The 18,779-nt window shown below is 44.8% G+C and overlaps 1 protein-coding gene across 2 annotated transcripts in view; it reads right to left on the reverse strand.

The window, feature by feature from the left end:
- The window catches only part of ADAMTSL4 (ADAMTS like 4), a 182,186-nt gene that overhangs the window by 59,071 nt on the left and 104,336 nt on the right, over window positions 1-18,779 (reverse strand). For both annotated transcript variants that reach the window (XM_077257769.1, XM_077257772.1), the window contains exon 6: window positions 16,473-16,609. In XM_077257769.1, coding sequence (XP_077113884.1) covers window positions 16,473-16,609 — 137 coding nt within the window. The remainder of the gene's footprint in view (window positions 1-16,472; window positions 16,610-18,779) is intronic.

Here is an 18,779-nt window from a genome sequence, read left to right on the forward strand (position 1 = left end):
GATCGCTGATGGTTAAGCATACGGCTGGAGTGGATGGGCGACCGGCGGATGTGCGAGCAAAGTCTGCGCACCTTCAGGAGCAGGGCTGGTAAATCAGGGTAATTCTTGAGGAAGCACTGCACCACAAGGTTCAAGGTGTGAGCCAGGCAAGGTATGTGTTTCATTTCGGAAAGGGCTATGGCAGCCATAAAATTCCTTCCGTTATCACTGACTACCTTGCCTGCCTCAAGATGTACACTGCCCAGCCATGATTGAGTTTCTTGCTGCAAGTACTCGGCCAGTACTTCCACAGTGTGTCTGTTGTCGCCCAAACATTTCATTTGCAGCTCAGCCTGCTGATGCTTACCACTAGCTGTTCCATAATGGGACACCAAGGGTGCAACACTGGCAGCTGCGGATGGAGTGTTCGTGCGACTGAGCTCTGTGGATGAGCTTTCGCTTCTGGAGGAGGTGCAAATGCCTACAGCCAACTGTTTCCTAGACCGTGGGCTAGGCAGAACTGTGCCACTATGGCTGTCCCCTGTGGACCCTGCATCCACCACATTAACCCAGTGTGCCGTGATGGACACGTAACGTGCCTGGCCATGCCTACTGGTCCATGCATCAGTTGTGAGGTGCGCCTTTCTACTGACCGATTGCCTCAGTGCATGGACAATGCGTTCTTTGACATGTCGGTGGAGTGCTGGGATAGCTTTTCTCGCAAAGAAGTGTCGACTGGGTAGGTCATAGCGTGGTACTGCATAGGCCATCAGGGCTTTGAAAGCTTCGCTAGGTAGGGCATCATCTCTAACGAGATTAGTCGAGCAATGTAGCCGTTCAAACCCTGTGCACGTGGATGAGAGGAAGAGTACTTTCTTTTCCTATCGAGAGTCTCTTGTAGGCTGAGCTGGACTGGAGAGCTGCATATGGTGGAACTAGCGGGGGTGGCTGTGGACATGGCAGATTGAGAGAGGCTTGGTGATGGTATTCTTGATGTGGGCCTACCTACAGTGTTTCCAACCAAGAACCTTGTGATTCCCTGACTGCTTTGGCCTTGCGACAATACCTCCACATTTGTTACTGGTGGTGTCTTTACCGGTGGGCTTACAGTGGGGGAAGCAATGTTGCGTTGCTGACTAACTTCAATTTGAGCAGGTGCATCAACGGTACGGGAAGTTTGGTAGTTAGTCCATGCTTCCAAGTGCCTGCTGGTTAGATGTCTACGCATGCACGTTGTATTTAAACTTTGTAGATTCTTCCCTCTGCTAAAGGTCTTGAAACACTTCTTACATATAACTTTGGACTGATCATTCGGATCTTGGTTAAAAAATTGCCACACTGTACCTGTCATACTATGGAATACCTTTTCAGGCTTTGCACGCCGTGCTACTGTCACCGGATTGCAACGCTGTCCTACACCTGTTGTGGTTTTTGACACACGTTTTGGGACTGATGCGGGCCTGCCAGATGAAAGCTGTTGCGATTTTGATGCCTGCTGCGGCTCATCCTCCTCCGCTTCAGAGCTACTGCCAGCGGCACCCTGTTCCCCCAATGGCTGCCAATCGGGGTCAACATCTGGGTCATCTATCACCTCCTCTTCAATGTCCTGTGCACCTTCCTCTGTGTCACCGTGTAAGGTGCTATAGCGTTCGGGACAGGGCACCATAGTCTCATCAGGGTCAGATTCTGGCTGAGTACACTGCGAGGGCAATGTTGTGATCTGAGTTAATGGAACAGCATAATAATCTACCTGTGGCTGTGCATCTGTGCACTATTACACTACACAGTTTGAGTGGCATAAAGTGGCTGGCAGATATGCCACAAACAGGACTGACGCAGATGCACTCAGTGGCAATATAAACCTCCCTTTTTATGTGTGGGAGACAGCAGAAAAATCAGGCCCACTGTATTACACTACACAGTTTGAGTGGCAGAAAGTGGCTGGCAGATATACGCCACAAACAGGACTGACGCAGATGCACTCAGTGGCAATATAAATCTGCCTTTTTATGTGTGGGAGAATGCAGAAAGAAATCAGGCCCACTGTATTACACTACAAAATTTGAGTGGCAGAAAGTGGCTGGCAGATATGCCACAAACAGGACTGACGCAGATGCACTCAGTGGCAATATAAATCTCCCTTTTTATGTGTGGGAGACAGCAGAAAAAATCAGGCCCACTGTATTACACTACACAGTTTGAGTGGCAGAAAGTGGCTGGCAGATATGCCACAAACAGGACTGACGCAGATGCACTCAGTGGCAATATAAATCTCCCTTTTTATGTGTGGGAGACAGCAGAAAAATCAGGCCCACTGTATTACACTACACAGTTTGAGTGGCAGAAAGTGGCTAGCAGATATGCCACAAACAGGACTGACGCAGATGCACTCAGTGGCAATATAAATCTCCCTTTTTATGTGTGGGAGACAGCAGAAAAATCAGGCCCACTGTATTACACTACACAGTTTGAGTGGCAGAAAGTGGCTGGCAGATATGCCACACAAACAGGACTGACGCAGATGCACTCAGTGGCAATATAAATCTCCCTTTTTATGTGTGGGAGAATGCAGAAAGAAATCAGGCCTACTGTATTACACTACACAGTTTGAGTGGCAGAAAGTGGCTGGCAGATATGCCACAAACAGGACTGACGCAGATGCACTCAGTGGCAATATAAATCTCCCTTTTTATGTGTGGGAGACAGCAGAAAAATCAGGCCCACTGTATTACACTACACAGTATAAGTGGCAGAAAGTGGCTGGCAGATATACGCCACAAACAGGACTGACGCAGATGCACTCAGTGGCAATATAAATCTCCCTTTTTATGTGTGGGAGAATGCAGGAAAAAAATCAGGCCCACTGTATTTCACTACACAGTTTGACTGGCAGAAAGTGGCTGACAGATATGCCACAAACAGGACTGACGCAGATGCACTCAGTGGCAATATAAATCTCCCTTTTTATGTGTGGGAGAATGCAGAAAGAAATCAGGCCCACTGTATTACACTACACAGTTTGAGTGGCAGAAAGTGGCTGGCAGATATGCCACAAACAGGACTAACGCAGATGCACTCAGTGTCAGTATAAATCTCCCTTTTTATGTGTGGGAGACAGCAGAAAAATCAGGCCCACTGTATTACACTACACAGTTTGAGTGGCAGAAAGTGGCTAGCAGATATGCCACAAACAGGACTGACGCAGATGCACTCAGTGGCAATATAAATCTCCCTTTTTATGTGTGGGAGACAGCAGAAAAATCAGGCCCACTGTATTACACTACACAGTTTGAGTGGCAGAAAGTGGCTGGCAGATATGCCACACAAACAGGACTGACGCAGATGCACTCAGTGGCAATATAAATCTCCCTTTTTATGTGTGGGAGAATGCAGAAAGAAATCAGGCCTACTGTATTACACTACACAGTTTGAGTGGCAGAAAGTGGCTGGCAGATATGCCACAAACAGGACTGACGCAGATGCACTCAGTGGCAATATAAATCTCCCTTTTTATGTGTGGGAGACAGCAGAAAAATCAGGCCCACTGTATTACACTACACAGTATAAGTGGCAGAAAGTGGCTGGCAGATATACGCCACAAACAGGACTGACGCAGATGCACTCAGTGGCAATATAAATCTCCCTTTTTATGTGTGGGAGAATGCAGAAAGAAATCAGGCCCACTGTATTACACTACACAGTTTGAGTGGCAGAAAGTGGCTGGCAGATATACGCCACAAACAGGACTGACGCAGATGCACTCAGTGGCAATATAAATCTACCTTTTTATGTGTGAGAGAATGCAGGAAAAAATCATGCCCACCGTATTACACTACACAGTTTGATTGGCAGAAAGTGGCTGGCAGATATATAAAAAAATACAAGGGCTGTAGTAGAATTTCAATCTCCCTACAATGATCAAAGGACAAGTATGGCAGCAATAAAAAGGACTGCTGCACACAAGATTGTGGACAAAGAAACAAGAGAACTGTGCAGAAAGAAGCAACAGGATTTTTGCTTTGAAAAAAGCAGTTAGTTTGCACAGTGGCGTACAAACACAGCAATGCAGCTATCAGGGAGCCTTCTAGGGCAGCCCAATAAGCTACAGAGCTGATGAAGAGAAATCTAGCCTCCACTGTCCCTGCAAAGAAAAGGTGGGGTTGGACAGTGGAAATCGCTACAGCACAAGCGGTTTGGGGGTTAATATTTCCTCCCTAACGCTATCCCTGCTTCTGACGAAGCTGCAGCAACCTCTCCCTACGCTCAGATCAGCAGCAGTTAGGGTATGTTTCCACGGTCAGGAAACGCTGCTTTTTTGACGCTGCGCAGAGCTGCAGCGTCAAAAAAGCAGCGTCCAGATGTTCCAGCATAGTGGAGGGGATTTTATGAAATCCCGTCTCCACTATGCGTGGAAACCCGCACGCGGCGGCCCTGCGACTCCGGACATGCTGCGCGTCTTTTCAGATCGCAGCATGTCCGTACACCTTGCGGGGACGCAGCGTCCCCGCAAGGCATATCACAGGGCCCTATGGGAGAGAGCGATCATCCCGGATGTGAAGAGTTAACACATCCGGCATGATCGCGTCCCAGAAAGGGGGCGGGGCTTAGCGCCGAGCGGCTTCGCCGCTGCGGCGATCCCGCCGGCCATCCTGAACGTGGAGACATAGCCTAAGATGGCGGTCGGCGTGCACGCCCCTTTATAGCCCCTGTGATGCCGCAGGAAGCAAGCCAATCACTGTCATGCCCTTCTCTAAGATGGTGGGGACCGAGACCTATGTCATCACGCTGCCCACACTCTGCGTCCACCTTCATTGGCTGAGAAATGGCGCTGAAAGCGTCATACGAAACGCGACTTTGGTGCGAAGATCGCCGACAGCATGGCCGATCCCACGCTGGGATCGGGTCGGGTTTCACAAAACCCGACTTTGCCAAAAGTCGGCGACTTTTGAAATTGTCCGATCCGTTTCGCTCAACCCTAGTCACAAGATGAGGTGATGACTCCTCTTGGAGCTCTCCCATGTAATAGTACGGTTAGAGAAGTTACATCAAGTGTGGATATCATTCCTTATCCTCTGGGTAAGTTATTTTCCTGAAGCAGTTTTGAAGAATTTTTGGAAGAGTTTTTTCCTGGGGCATTTTTTTTGCAGCCTATTGATTTGACATTGTCTATCTTGGAGACGTTTCCATGAGGATCCACTTAAAAAAAGTGGTCCACGCTTTCATTTTTTCCACCATACATTTTCAAAACCTCTTCAGGACTGGATTTTGAATAGACTTCAAGTTTTTTTAACGCAGTTTTCTAGGAGGAATTTGGAGCACATCCGAACATCGCCTTTAGTGTCATTCCTTCACATTGGGATCCTTAGTAGACACAGGGGGTAACAGGATAACAGTTGATCACCTGTGGTTCAGGCCATAGAAGCCCAGATAAACCACTACTTGAAGGTGGCCTGCTTAATTAAAATGGGAAGTCAAAATCCTTCAAAACATTATTTGTCTTCACTTGCTTTACTGGAACCTGAAGAGCCAATTTGGGACAGGGGAATGTGTTACTGCCAGACACCTCTGGTATTGGATTATAACCCGTGAGAACAAAGGATTGGGCATGCTGAAAATCAACATGCCTGATCCTTCCTCTGATATTGTCTAGTAGGGAAGGAACAGGAGGCCCCAAACTATCACAACATTGTCATCTGGTTCTGCCAAGACTTTGCGTTAATGTGCTTTAGGAAGTTTATTACTAGTGAGGCCAACAGCCGTCTAAGGTCTATGGGAACCTTTACAGTCTATAGTAAAGATGGAAATATTAGGAAATTTGCTTGAAATTAGCCTTGGTGATGTAAAGTCTCAGGAGTATGTAAATCGTGTAACTTTCAGTGAGCAATTGAGTTAATGCAGGTAACGGAGTAGAAAACCCTAAGGAGTTATAAAGTGATATCCCGGCATTAATTATAATGTCATGGTGAGGAGGAAAGTTTCAAGCCACTGCCTTTGATCTACAATTTAACTACCAAAATGAGGGAGAACTCTGCCATTAAAACCATCACTGCAAGCTGCGAACCACATGTAAGGTTTCATCCAACCTGGCTGTGCCTAACGTACACTGAGGTGTAAATCCCTTATTTGAGTATGCACTTGCATTTATTATCAGGAGGGTATATGATAGCACCTGTAAACGTGGAAGCACATCCGCGGGCGACATCAGGTCTGACTTACAACTTAGGCCATGTTCACACGTTGTGGTTTTTACCGCGGAACCGCAGTGATTTTGCCGCTGCGGGTCCGCTGCAGTTTCCATTGCGTTTACATTTACATGTAAACCTATGGAAACCGCAAACCGCTGTGCACATGCTGCAGAAAAAAACGCGCAGAAACGCAGTGGTTTATATTCCGCAGCATGTCACTTCTTTCTGCGGAACTGCAGCGGTTCTGCACCCATAGACCTCCATTGTGAGGGTCAAACCCGCAGTAAAACCCGCAGATGAAAAAATATCTGCGGGTTTTCTGCGGTTTTGGGTGTAGAAACTGCTGCAGCAGGAAGTGCGGGGAAGCGAGAGGAAGTGCGTGGGCGGAAGTGCGTGGGCGGAGTGTGACCGTCAGCATGGAGGCATGTATGTGTGTGTGTGTGTATGTATGTGAAGTCTGTGTGTGTGCGTCTGTCTGTGTGTGTGTGTGTCCCCATGCGACCATAGTGCCACCCAATTGTGCTAAGTCGCCGTATGGGACTACTACTCCCATCCGATATTAGGATGGGAGAGTTGTCCCTGTGTCCGGCGACTTAGCACAATTGTCAGTAAAATACAAACACATACACATACAATAAACGTAACATACATGACAGACATTACATACAACATATAACATAGAGTATATACTCACCATACAGCACACTGGTACGCGAAGCCCTCGGTCCCCTAGGGAAAAAGTCCCCAAAAAATAAACCAAATCCATACTCCCTGTCCGCAGAATCCAATACAGAGTGTCCCACGCCGATCGCTTGCTCTCCGGCAATACACTACCAGGAGCGAAGCTCCTAGCAGTGCATCACGTCCTTTACCGGAGTTCAGCGGCTCCGGCGTCTCTATTTACGGCATTAGAGCTGCGTGTGAACTTTCCCACGCAGCACTGCCGTAAAGCGAGAGTACCGGGGTCAATGAACACCGGTAAACTCTTGCGCATGCGCAGTTACACACCGACAGGAGCCGGAGCTCCTGTCAGTGTGTTGCTGCAGCCGTGGAGAGCAGACACATCTCTGGATGTGTCTGTTCTCCATGGCAGATCGTCATGGGACCCTCGTTGGATTTCTGCAGACAGGGCCAGGGAGTATGAATTTGGTTTGTTTTTTTATTTCTTTTGCAGGTCGAGGGTCTTCAGATGGATTGAGCGTATAATAAAGGGTTTGTCAAAAAGTGGGTGTCTTTATTACATTAAAATATTTTTTTCTAGTGTCTGTGTTTTTTTTAACCCTTTAATAGGATTAATAATGGATAGGTGTCTTATTGATGCCTCTCCATTATTAATCTGGCTTAATGCCACCTTACAATAGCAAGGTGACATTAACCCCTTATTACCCCATATCCCACCGCTACACGGGAGTGGGAAGAGAGGGGCTAAGTGCCGGAATTGGCACATCTTTTAGATGTGCCTTTTCTGGGGCGGCTGCGGGCTTCTATTTGGGGGGGGCAAATATCCATGGCCCCTTTCCTAGGCTATGAATATAAGCCCACAGCTGTCTGCGTAGCCTTTCTGGCCTAAAAATATAGGGGGACCCCAACACTTTTTTTGGGGGGGCTCTCCCGATATTTGAGAGCCAGAAAGGCCATGCAGACAGCTGTGGGATTAATGTTCATGGCCTGGGAACAGCCAGGGGTATTTTAACCCCTTCCCAGGCCAAAAATATTGGCCCACAGCTGTCTGCCTAGCCTTTCTGGCCTAAAAATATAGGGGGACCCTACGCAATTTTTTTTTCCGGGCTCCCCTGTAGTTTAGAGCCATAAAGGCTACGCAGACATCTGTGGGCTAATATTCCTAGCCTGGGAACAGCCATGGGTATTTTAACCCCTTCCCAGGCCACAAATATTGGCCCACAGCTGTCTGCTTAACCTTTCTGGCCTAAAGATACAGGGGGACCCTACGTCATTTTTTTTTTGGGGGGGTCCCCCTATATATTTATTTAACCTTTAAATAGGATTAATAATGGATAGGTGTCTTATTGACGCCTCTCCATTATTAACCGGGCTTAATGCCACCTTACAATAGCAAGGTGGCATTAACCCCTCATTACCCCATATCCCACCACTACACGGGAGTGGGAAGAGAGGGGCTAAGTGCTGGAATTGGCGCATCTCGTTTTGATGTTTTCACAGGGTTGGACAAGGAAATGACATCATGTGTTTTTTTTTTTCCCACTGCAGTTCAAGCTTTATTTGTGTCAAAAACACAGACAATCTGCAGGGAAAAACGCATCAAAAACCGCACTAAAAACCGTATAAAAACACACCAAAAACGCACCAAAACGCACCAAAAAACGCACCTGCGTTTTCTGCCAAGGTCTGCGGTTTTTAGTGCAGAAAAATGCGCAGGAAAATCTGCAACGTGTGCACATAGCCTTAGGGTGCATCCATATGGCTTTTCCAGCATGCCACCATTGGGTAAACATGTGGTAAAAATTGGAGGTGTAACTGAGATGTAGCTCTACATTCATGTCCACACCTTGGAGTCCAAAAACGCTTAACAAGTAGATAGCTATAAATTTCCCAACTTTCAGCACCTATCTGTAACAGGAGATTCCTTTAAGGTGCCTTCACACTAAGCGACGCTGCAGCGATACAGACAACGATGCCGATCGCTGCAGCGTCGCTGTTTAGTCGTTGTGTGGTCGCTGGAGAGCTGTCACACAGACGGCTCTCCAGCGACCAACGATGCCGAAGTCCCCTGGTAACCAGGGTTAACATCGGGTTCCCAAAAAAAACACATACTCACATTCCGGTGCCCGGCGTCCGCTTCCCTGCACTCCTCCTGCATCCTGTGTCAGCGCCGAACATCTCCGGCATCTCCCACAGAGCACAGCGGTGACGTCACCGCTCTGCTTTACGGCACTTACACAGGATGCAGGAGGAGTGCAGGGAAGCGGACGCCGGGCACCGGAATGTGAGTATGTGTTTTTTTTTTACTTTTACAATGGTAACCAGGGTAAACATCGGGTTACTAAGCGCGGCCCTGCGCTTAGTAACCCGATGTTTACCCTGGTTACCAGTGAAGACATCGCTGGATCGGTGTCACACACACCGATTCTGCGATGTCAGCGGGAGATCCAGCGACGAAATAAAGTGCTGGCCTTCTAGCTCCGACCAGCGATATCACAGCGGGATCCAGATCGCTGCTGCGTGTCAAACACAACGATATCGTTATCCAGGACGCTGCAACGTCACGGATCGCTATCGTTATCGTTGTAAAGTCGCTTAGTGTGAAGGTACCTTTAACTGTAGAAATTGGGACTAAAAGGAGATAACATCATAGATCAACACACTTAAGAATGTAACCAGTAAGGGCATGTTCACACTTTGCAGATTTTGCTGCAGATTTTTCCACAGCGGATTTGGAAAAACCGCATTGAAAAACCGCTGCGGTTTTCCCTGAGGATTTTCCTGCGGTTTCTTCTGCGGATTCCTCTGCGGGTTTTCAACAGCACTTTCCTATTGGTGCATGTTGAAAACCGCTGCGGAATCCGCAGAAAGAAGTGACATGCTCCTTCTTTTTTTCCGCAGCAATTCCGCGCGGTTTTTAAAGGGATTTTCCGCAAAGTGGGCACAGCGGTTTTTGTTTTCCATAGGGTAACATTGTACTGTACCCTGCATGGAAAACTGCTGCGGATCCGCAGCGTCAGATCCGCTGCGGATCCGCAGCAAAAACCGCAAAGTGTGAACATAGCCTTAGTAGTGACAGATTCTCTATATAGAGAATCTGCCACTTGCCATAAATATGGTGTAAATGCCGCTGTTCTCTTGAATCCGGCGATGTTTTCTTCTCTTCTTACGCACCTCCGCTCCTGAGATATGTGGCCCGTTCTATCTTTAATGTTAATCTAGCCTCCTTAGCCAAGAGGACATGGTCATAAACTCTCTATTGGCTGTGTGTTCTTGAGGACCACACCCAGCTGACTGACAAATTAGATTTCTTTAAAGGGAAGAGGAGGCCGTATCTTAGGAACGGAGAGGAGCCAGAAAAAAAAGAAAAACATTGCCGGATTCAGGAGAACAGTGGCATTTACACCAGGTACACATACACATATCTTGGTCAAGTGACAGGTTTTCATTAAGATTTCAAAACCGACACCTGTGTACTGGACAAACTGAGCCTTAAAGTCCATCTGCGAGTTGTCTTAGTGTTTTGTTTCTACAGCTTTAGGCTGGATGATTCTGTATCCACTAGCTCTTCAGGGAGGAATGCTGGATTTAGTCATCTCCTCCGCCCCCTGATTTACAGCAGGTAGAGTAATCATGACACATCCACGTCTCATCTCAAAATAATCCAGCCATTGGCTTTTATTCTGCAGGTTTCAGCTTGTGCATTTCAGTTATTAATAATAAAAAAAATACTTTCCATTACATCCCATTTATTACTGCTGTCATATTTTACTCTTCAGGAGAAGACGTTGTGCTTTTTTGAATATCCGAAATATTGTAGATTGTTAAAAAGTAACCTATCATTAACCCACTTCTACTTTTAAAGTAATTACTGTAAATTGTTTGCATAATTATTGGGGCCCAAGTTCCCAGACTCCCACCGATCAGCGGAAGAATCAATACAGTAGTGTACACATCACCACTCTCCTTTATATGGCCATAGCTGGTATTGCACCAACATGGATAGTAGCTGTTAATGGTCACGGTGGCCTACATTGGTTAAATGGTTTCCAGTGATCCAAAGTGTGTTGAGAAAGAGGACCACTTGCCATTGGCTACCTGATCACTATGGGTCTGACTGCTGGGACTCCTACCGAACCTTCCCAAGAACCCCATGTGAATGGAGTGGTGGTCGATCATGCAACGTTCAGCCACATGATCGACCACCACTCCATTCAAATGGGGCTCTTAAGAGCGCTGGTTCTTGGGATCATTGGTGGTCCAAGTGATCAGACCAACGGATAGGGAATAACTTCCAAATTTTAGAATACCGCTGTAAAACTCAGTATGATTGTAAAACACTACAAAAAGACCAATAATCTGGTATAATTGCATATACTGCAAGTGGAATTAAGCTGGAGATAAAAGAAGAGGAGAAGGACTTGTATATTCTGACAAACAGGAAAACTCAATGTCAAGGAGCAGCTGCAAAAGCAAATACAATTTCATGGTGTATAAAAATAGATAAAAACTTGAGATCCCAATATATTAATAGTCTCCTATAAATTGAATATTACTCAATACATATTATTATTATTATTATTATTTATTGTTATAGCGCCATTTATTCCATGGCGCTGTACAAGTGAGGAGGGGTATACATAATAACAAGTACAATAATCTTGAACAATACAAGTCATAACTGGTACAGTAGGAGAGAGGACCCTGCCCGCGAAGGCTCACAATCTACAAGGGATGGGTGAGAATACAGTAGGTGAGGGTAGAGCTGGTCATGCAGCGGTTTGGTCGATCGGTGGTTACTGCAGGTTGTAGGCTTGTCGGAAGAGGTGGGTCTTCAGGCTCTTTTTGAAGGTTTCGATGGTGGGCGAGAGTCTGATGTGATGTGGTAGAGGGTTCCAGAGTAGGGGTGATACGCGAGAGAAATCTTGTATGCGATTGTGGGAAGAGGAGATAAGAGGGGAGTAGAGAAGGAGATCTTGTGAGGATCGGAGGTTGCGTGTAGGAAAGTACCGGGAGATGAGGTCACAGATGTAAGGAGGAGACAGGTTGTGGATGGCTTTGTACGTCATGGTTAGGGTTTTGTACTGGAGTCTCTGGGCAATGTGGAGCCAGTGAAGGGATTGACAGAGGGGAGAGGCAGGAGAATAGCGGGGGGACAGGTGGATTAGTCGGGCAGCAGAGTTTAGAATAGATTGGAGGGGTGCGAGAGTGTTTGAGGGGAGGCCACAGAGCAGAAGGTTGCAGTAGTCAAGGCGAGAGATGATGAGGGCATGGACTAGGGTTTTTGCATATCAAATTGAATACAAATTCCCTCCAAATTTTGGATGCGTCAGAATTCTACTTACTCAAATGCAGGTAAAGGGCAATCAGTCGGCTACCATTTTGCTAGATTATATTAAGGAATGGGAAGGGGTCAAAAAGCAAGAGAGCATTATACTGACCTGTCCTTGGCTTCCCACCCGGTCTTATCTAGGAATTGGGAATGTCTTACAACGCTGAGTAGGTCTTACATGGTCGCATGGGACACAAAGCATATGCATCAGACCTCAAGTGACTACAAAAGTCCTAGTCAGTGCCAAAAAACATTGCCAAGTCCAAGTCAAGGCTAAAGGGAGCCAGTGGAGGACTGGTCGGGTGGCTACGCAGTAAGAATGTTGAGTATAATCGGCTATTATCTCTAACCCTTTCCCGGCACTTTCATTTCAAATTAAAATTTATTCCAACCTAACCAAATCTGCCAGCCAATTCAAATGAATCTGCCCAAAAAAGAATTTTGGGAGTTTGGCTCCTCTCTATGCATACCACTCTATTATAAAACATGAAAAATCAGGCTAGTTCAGCTTGGAAAAGAGATCTACAAATACAAAACACCTGAATGAATTATTCTTTCCAACAATCAGGGTACATTACGCATGGAGGATAGGAGAATCAGGCATGACATGGAAAGGATTCTTTACAGCTAGAGTGAAATTTAGAAAAAGGCTAGATCCTTACCTAATAATACACAACATTAAGGAAAATAATCAAACTAGCAATGAATAATTTAAAATTAATGAGTAGGCTAAAACGTAATGAACCAGTGTCCCTTTTTCTAAGTTATGGAATTTTATTACTTCACTAGGGTGATGTGTCTCCGATATTAACTGCTCCATGATATCACTAGGTCAGAGAGTGTTAATCCCATAGTCTCACTAAGCACTGAACGGGATTAAGACAAATTTCAGGCTAAATCTATGTGATTTAGGTTGCAGCCGGAATGAAAATCTGTTATAGAATTTTAGTAAACATGTGACTTGGATGTAAGGAAAGTAGGGATATTTAAGACAACTACAGAATAGGTGTGTTGTTCGACAGCCGGTCATACACATGTGATGTGGCATGGTCTTCTTGAAGAAACAGCTGGGGGGCGGGGTAGAATAGATTTCGACTTCAGGACTGCGGGACTTTGTCCAGAATAATGAAATGCGCGTCTCTGGATTTGGACAGGAGCCACATCTTCTCAAAGCCAAGTGCTCGAAATAATATGAATAATGGATCTTCACTATTTGGTTCTGCTGCTGTATAACAGATTGGTTTAGAAAAGTAGACATATAAGGGCAGCACCAGAGTAGAGGCATGTCCTTGTCTTCATGCAGACAAAAGCCACCAATAATACACCTCAATGCAGACATCCATCAATCTTAGTTTCTCCTAAGTTGGCCTTACATCTTAGATAGATTTTAGCCAAATATTTGTTCCGCCAAAGCTACTCTACTGATCCCATGATAGGGAGAGGGGAACAAATTCCTGCCCGACACCACTGGTGTCAGATTATCTCCCGTAAAAACAATAGATGGGGCATTTTAAACAACAATATGCCCAATCCATCTTTTCCCCTCAATATCTGCTATCTGCAGTGAGTCAGGACTAGTCCTGAGGAGTTTGGGAAACATTCCAACTACAGTCAAGCAATGTCTACTAACCTTATTAATTCCATCACAAAAGTGTCCATGGTCATTTTTTACCACCAACCTTCAGTGTGTGCAAAGTCTCATACCAAGAAGGAATTAATGACTTAAAAATAAAGATAAGCAAAACTGATTTGATCCAAATGGAATAACATGAAAATTTCCTAAAAATTAGAAAATTTTCAAGAATACAAAAACGTTTTAAATTCAATTCCCTAGCTACCATGTTTTTATAAAAAAAAAAGTATAATACAGTATTCACCTCGCTACTCATCTATTCTTCCCTGCCTAGTCTTCCAGTTTTGACATCTTGGTTTCACGTACATCCCATGCTGACCCGTCCTCACGCTTATCATTGATGTGTATATTGTATATTGTAACCACATGGCGTCCAACCCAATTTATAGCTGTCAATGACATGCATTGAATTAATCAGAGTCGGTCAAGTGATTACTAGTAGTCGGAGCCAGAAGACCAAAGGGAGTATGAAGAGGACTGGGCCGGGAGATTACAGTGGCAGTACAAGTGAGGTGTGAGGAGAGTATAATATTTTAGTACTTTTTTCAACAATTTGTTCATCTTCATTTATTATACCTTGGGGTCTAGTAAGAAAACTCAAATCAGGACACTGAATGCAAAGCCAATTTTGGGGTAAAACCAAATCCAAATCACATTCCAGGTGTTTTATTAAACTACACACTTAACAACCCCAGCCAGTCTCAAAAACGTACTTCAATGACAAAAAAAAATGCCTTCAACAATCTTTAAAATGTGATTGGTAAATTGTAGGAGAATCTGTGAGTTTATCAAGATAGATTTAAATGTCAACCCTCGATAAAAAACTGATAAGAAAAGTCAACATCAATAATCTTGGTGGCCCATTGACACCCAACTTGAAAATAAGGAATAATTGATTAAAGGCAAGGCTGAATCCAGCAAAGTGTGATTTTGTCAGCCATCATGACTAACTCATAGGGAATGACGAGCCTGACATGCGGTGGACACCGCGTCTTCCACATCTGAGACTCCACATTGATATGTAGGGAGGAGAACCAAGTTAATGGTCTCTCCTGCGTGTCTGGGCCGGAACCGTCGGGGCTGTCATCATTGTTGCAGGGGAAGAGAATGCTGACCGGGGCAGTACTGGGTACCTGACTGATGGGGGCGGGTCGGACTTAAATAGCAGTTTGAGCGGGAAGACAGGACACTTGGCGGGGACCGAGCTTGTGAGTAGTAAGATGGTTAACTCCCTCTTCACGGACCCAGGCCCGCTAGCTGTGCCCATACCCCCAGCTATCCAGACTGACGATGCGACCTACCCACAGCCCAGGGAGACTTCCTCACTGGGTATTGACCCGCGGATAGAGTACATTACTTCGCTCCACTCACCACCATGGAGACTCCGCTTAGTCCCATCCTTGCGGTGCCTGCAGAGGACCGGCCTGTGCCTGTGGCCGTGTCCGCTAGACTGTGTGCTCCTACTGCGGCCTTGCTCACTGAACTCTCTGCTTCTTGTCCTGTGCCGCTGACCATAACCTCTGCCTCCCCTTGCGCACACGTATCAGGAGATCGCGTAGGAGAAAGTACATCGCTCATCTGCAGGACCGGATCGGAGATATCTCGTGCCTCCTGAGGTGCCGCCGAAGGATTTTCCAGCCACCTTCCTCCACCGCACAGAGACTGATAAGTTAACCTGTTATATTCTTTTCGCATTTGAGTTTCCCCCATCCTCCAATCACATCCTTTACCCCTCTGCTTGTATAATTACTGCTCATATCTATATAAAGAATCTGCTAACCCTTGCTCTGCCTTCTGTATGCCACTGCATCCTACGCACCTGCTAGCATCCTACAGATACTTGGTACTTCAGCCCCTAATACCTAGGATTAATCCTAGCCAGGTTAAACATACAGACTGAGCAATTTAAGTATTGCTGCTCGATCCTCATGATTACTCTCTATATACTCTAGTAGATTGATGACCGAAATGTTTGTGACTACTGTATGTATTTTCTTTTTGGATCACATTAAATCTTTTCACCTCGACTAAACAAAGTGTGCCAAGTTGTTTACACAAGATTGCATGGTTTGGGAACCTACTTGAGAACTCTTTTCACCGGTTGTGCTAACGGTCTATTACTATAACTCATAGGGGAGACTTCTTCTACTTAAGGGCCAGGCACATAAACCTTTCCTTAGACAAGGCAGAATGTGTTTTTTGTGGTCTATCATTCACGGTTGAGCTACGCATTACTAATTTGTGTATTATTATCTACATGTGAAGGCTTGTGGTCTCCATGACAGTCTGGTTCTTCACAACTCTTGTAGTTAATCTGGTCTCACAAACATCCTGTCCTTGTACACATTGTAATATGAATCATCTACAGAACCTCTCACAAAATGTCTGGGTTTTACCTCTTGTCAAGTAACAGGTTAGTAACAAGATAATGAAGAAAGTGAAGAAGAAATTTTATAGTACCCAATATTTGGTAATCCCACGAATTTATCATCCAGAGGTCGTAAATAAAAAAGTGCATGCTGTAAAATTGTCCAACCGTCTTTGGTTCTTCAGTAATGTGGACAAACTTGACATATTATTAAGAAAACCGGAGGCACTTATGAATCCAAGAGTGAACAACTAACACTATTCTGGCTCATGAGACTTAAGACCTCATACTTACCAGACATTGCCCATCAACACAAAAATCCTGAGAATCAGCTTCACAAGGAGTTCCATCTTGGACCTTCTCGGTATGACGTACGTAGAAACGGTAGCCAATGGGTCGACAGTTTAGGGCGCACCTTTGATTTCCACTCACTGCAAATAAAAAGGAAAGGATATGATATGTTTAGTAATTCTATAAGTTTCTTCAATGTTTTAATGTTACATTCAGCCATTCCTGAGGCCTCTTCTTCCTCTCTATGGGTATAGATAGCTGAGTCACCATCACTATTAACAGCCATCGCAGTGTGCATCACAGTTGGTACTCGAATGTCCACAGATATGAAGGTCTAATTCAGACACATATTTTACCATACATATTAGAACCACATATTTCAAGTTCCCAACCTGATATCATATATAGGGTTCACAAAAACTCATTGTAGGTCCAGAAGTTGCAACCATAGTAAGGATGCCAAACTGTGGCCACATTGCAACTGTCTGAATGGGGCATCAGAAGTAGAGAGGGTGCAGAGAAGAGCAACCGAGATTAAGCGAATGGGTGGTCAGCAGTACCAAGACAGGTTATCAAACCTGGTGTTACAAATCATTTTACACTGACACCTTAAACTGTGACAAGTAGGCATCCTCTACATCTAGACTAGAGGAAAAAAGGTTTAATCATCATCACGGATGCAAATTATTTACTGTACAAGCAGTCAGACCATAGATTCTTTATTGTACGAGCAGTGAGACTATAGATTCTTTACTATACAAGTAACGCCATAGATTCATTACTATAAAAGCTGTGAAACTATAGACTTTTTATTGTTCTGACAGTGAAACTATAGATTCATTACTGTACCAGTAGTAAAAATATTGATTCTTTACTGTGCAAGTAGTAAGACTATAGACTTTTTTTGTCCTAATATGGAACAAATACAGTCTTCATGTCTTTTTCTGCATCAAGATGTTAGGTCATAGGTTGTACTCGAAGGACTTGCTTCTTCGTTTGACCACTATGAAACTATGAAATTGCTTTTCAAATAAAACCTTCATTTTCAAGGCAAAACTAATGGAAATGATCATTGTAAGATTTCGGTTACTACAACAAAACTCAAAAACACGTCCTGTTTATTTTGTTTTTACCTTTATTCCAATATATTTAGCCAAAATAGCATCTGACAGATGTGGAGGACACTTTGAAGATGTTACCTCCTATACAGCTGCTGAATAAACCTAATCCTTAACGGTAAGTGATCTGTATATGTTCCAGCCTCTGTTATTATCTGTTTACTAGTGGAAGTTGGCCCATGAGTAAAGAGACACGCCAGGTGTCATTGGGTCCACGGAGGAAGAGGCTCATTTCATGGCACCTTCTCGGCCATCGTGAATCCATTTGTCTTATCACTTACAAGGGTTTTACACTGACATAATATTTGGCGTAGACAAGGCGTTACTCATATTCTCATGTCAAGCACATTATTTAAAAAGTGAATGGTAACGGCCCCTTTGGTAGACATGTTTTACACCATATGTTTTGTTTCAAATGATCTTTAACGCTTGGATTTCCTCAAGTACAAACAAAGCAGAAAACCCTTAAAATCCCTTGAACATCTGTAGGGCTGGGACATGAATTCTTGAACTTTAGTGTCCTTTAGGTGGAGTTCACAAAATCACAGAGTGCTGCGCTGTAGAATCATATCATATAGACAATGACAAAAAAGGGGTCTTGGCATTAAAGGCAAATATCACTCTCTTTTGGTGAGGATCAATAATCTTTGGTCTGGTTCCCAGAATGACTAACCCCCATTGATTACTCCAAAAAGTTCTATTTTGGAGAGCTGAACCCTTTGGGAAATCAATGAGATTACATTACGAAGGCCTACCACCAATGTTGCTCCTTTGACTTGTCTGAGAAGTTAATAAACTGTGTCAATTAATCTGATGTCCCAAAACCATGGTGAGCTAACCCAGTGGTCAATTTTGTTGCAACAAGGTCAAATATTGGATTAACAGAGCATGACACTTTTTGTGACAGACTCCAAAGTCTACAAAAGGCACTCTTGATGGAGCTCTGATGGTGCCAGACTGACTGACTGTCAAAAGTTAAGGCATTACATATGAAGATAAGATTTGGTGGAGAACGTTTGGAAACCATATAAGTTCCAAAAAGAGAAGTATTCATGGACAATATCCATGGTTCCATCAGTCAGGCTATCATTAATGTTGTAGTTCATTGACCGACACCCAAAGATGCTGTTAGGCTCACCAGGTGAGATGGATCCTTGGATTCGGGTGAGTACACAGACCCTGGGAGTTGATG

Source organism: Ranitomeya variabilis, chromosome 1 (assembly GCF_051348905.1).
Source record: "Ranitomeya variabilis isolate aRanVar5 chromosome 1, aRanVar5.hap1, whole genome shotgun sequence".
In the NCBI taxonomy this organism is placed as follows: Eukaryota; Metazoa; Chordata; class Amphibia; order Anura; family Dendrobatidae; genus Ranitomeya; species Ranitomeya variabilis.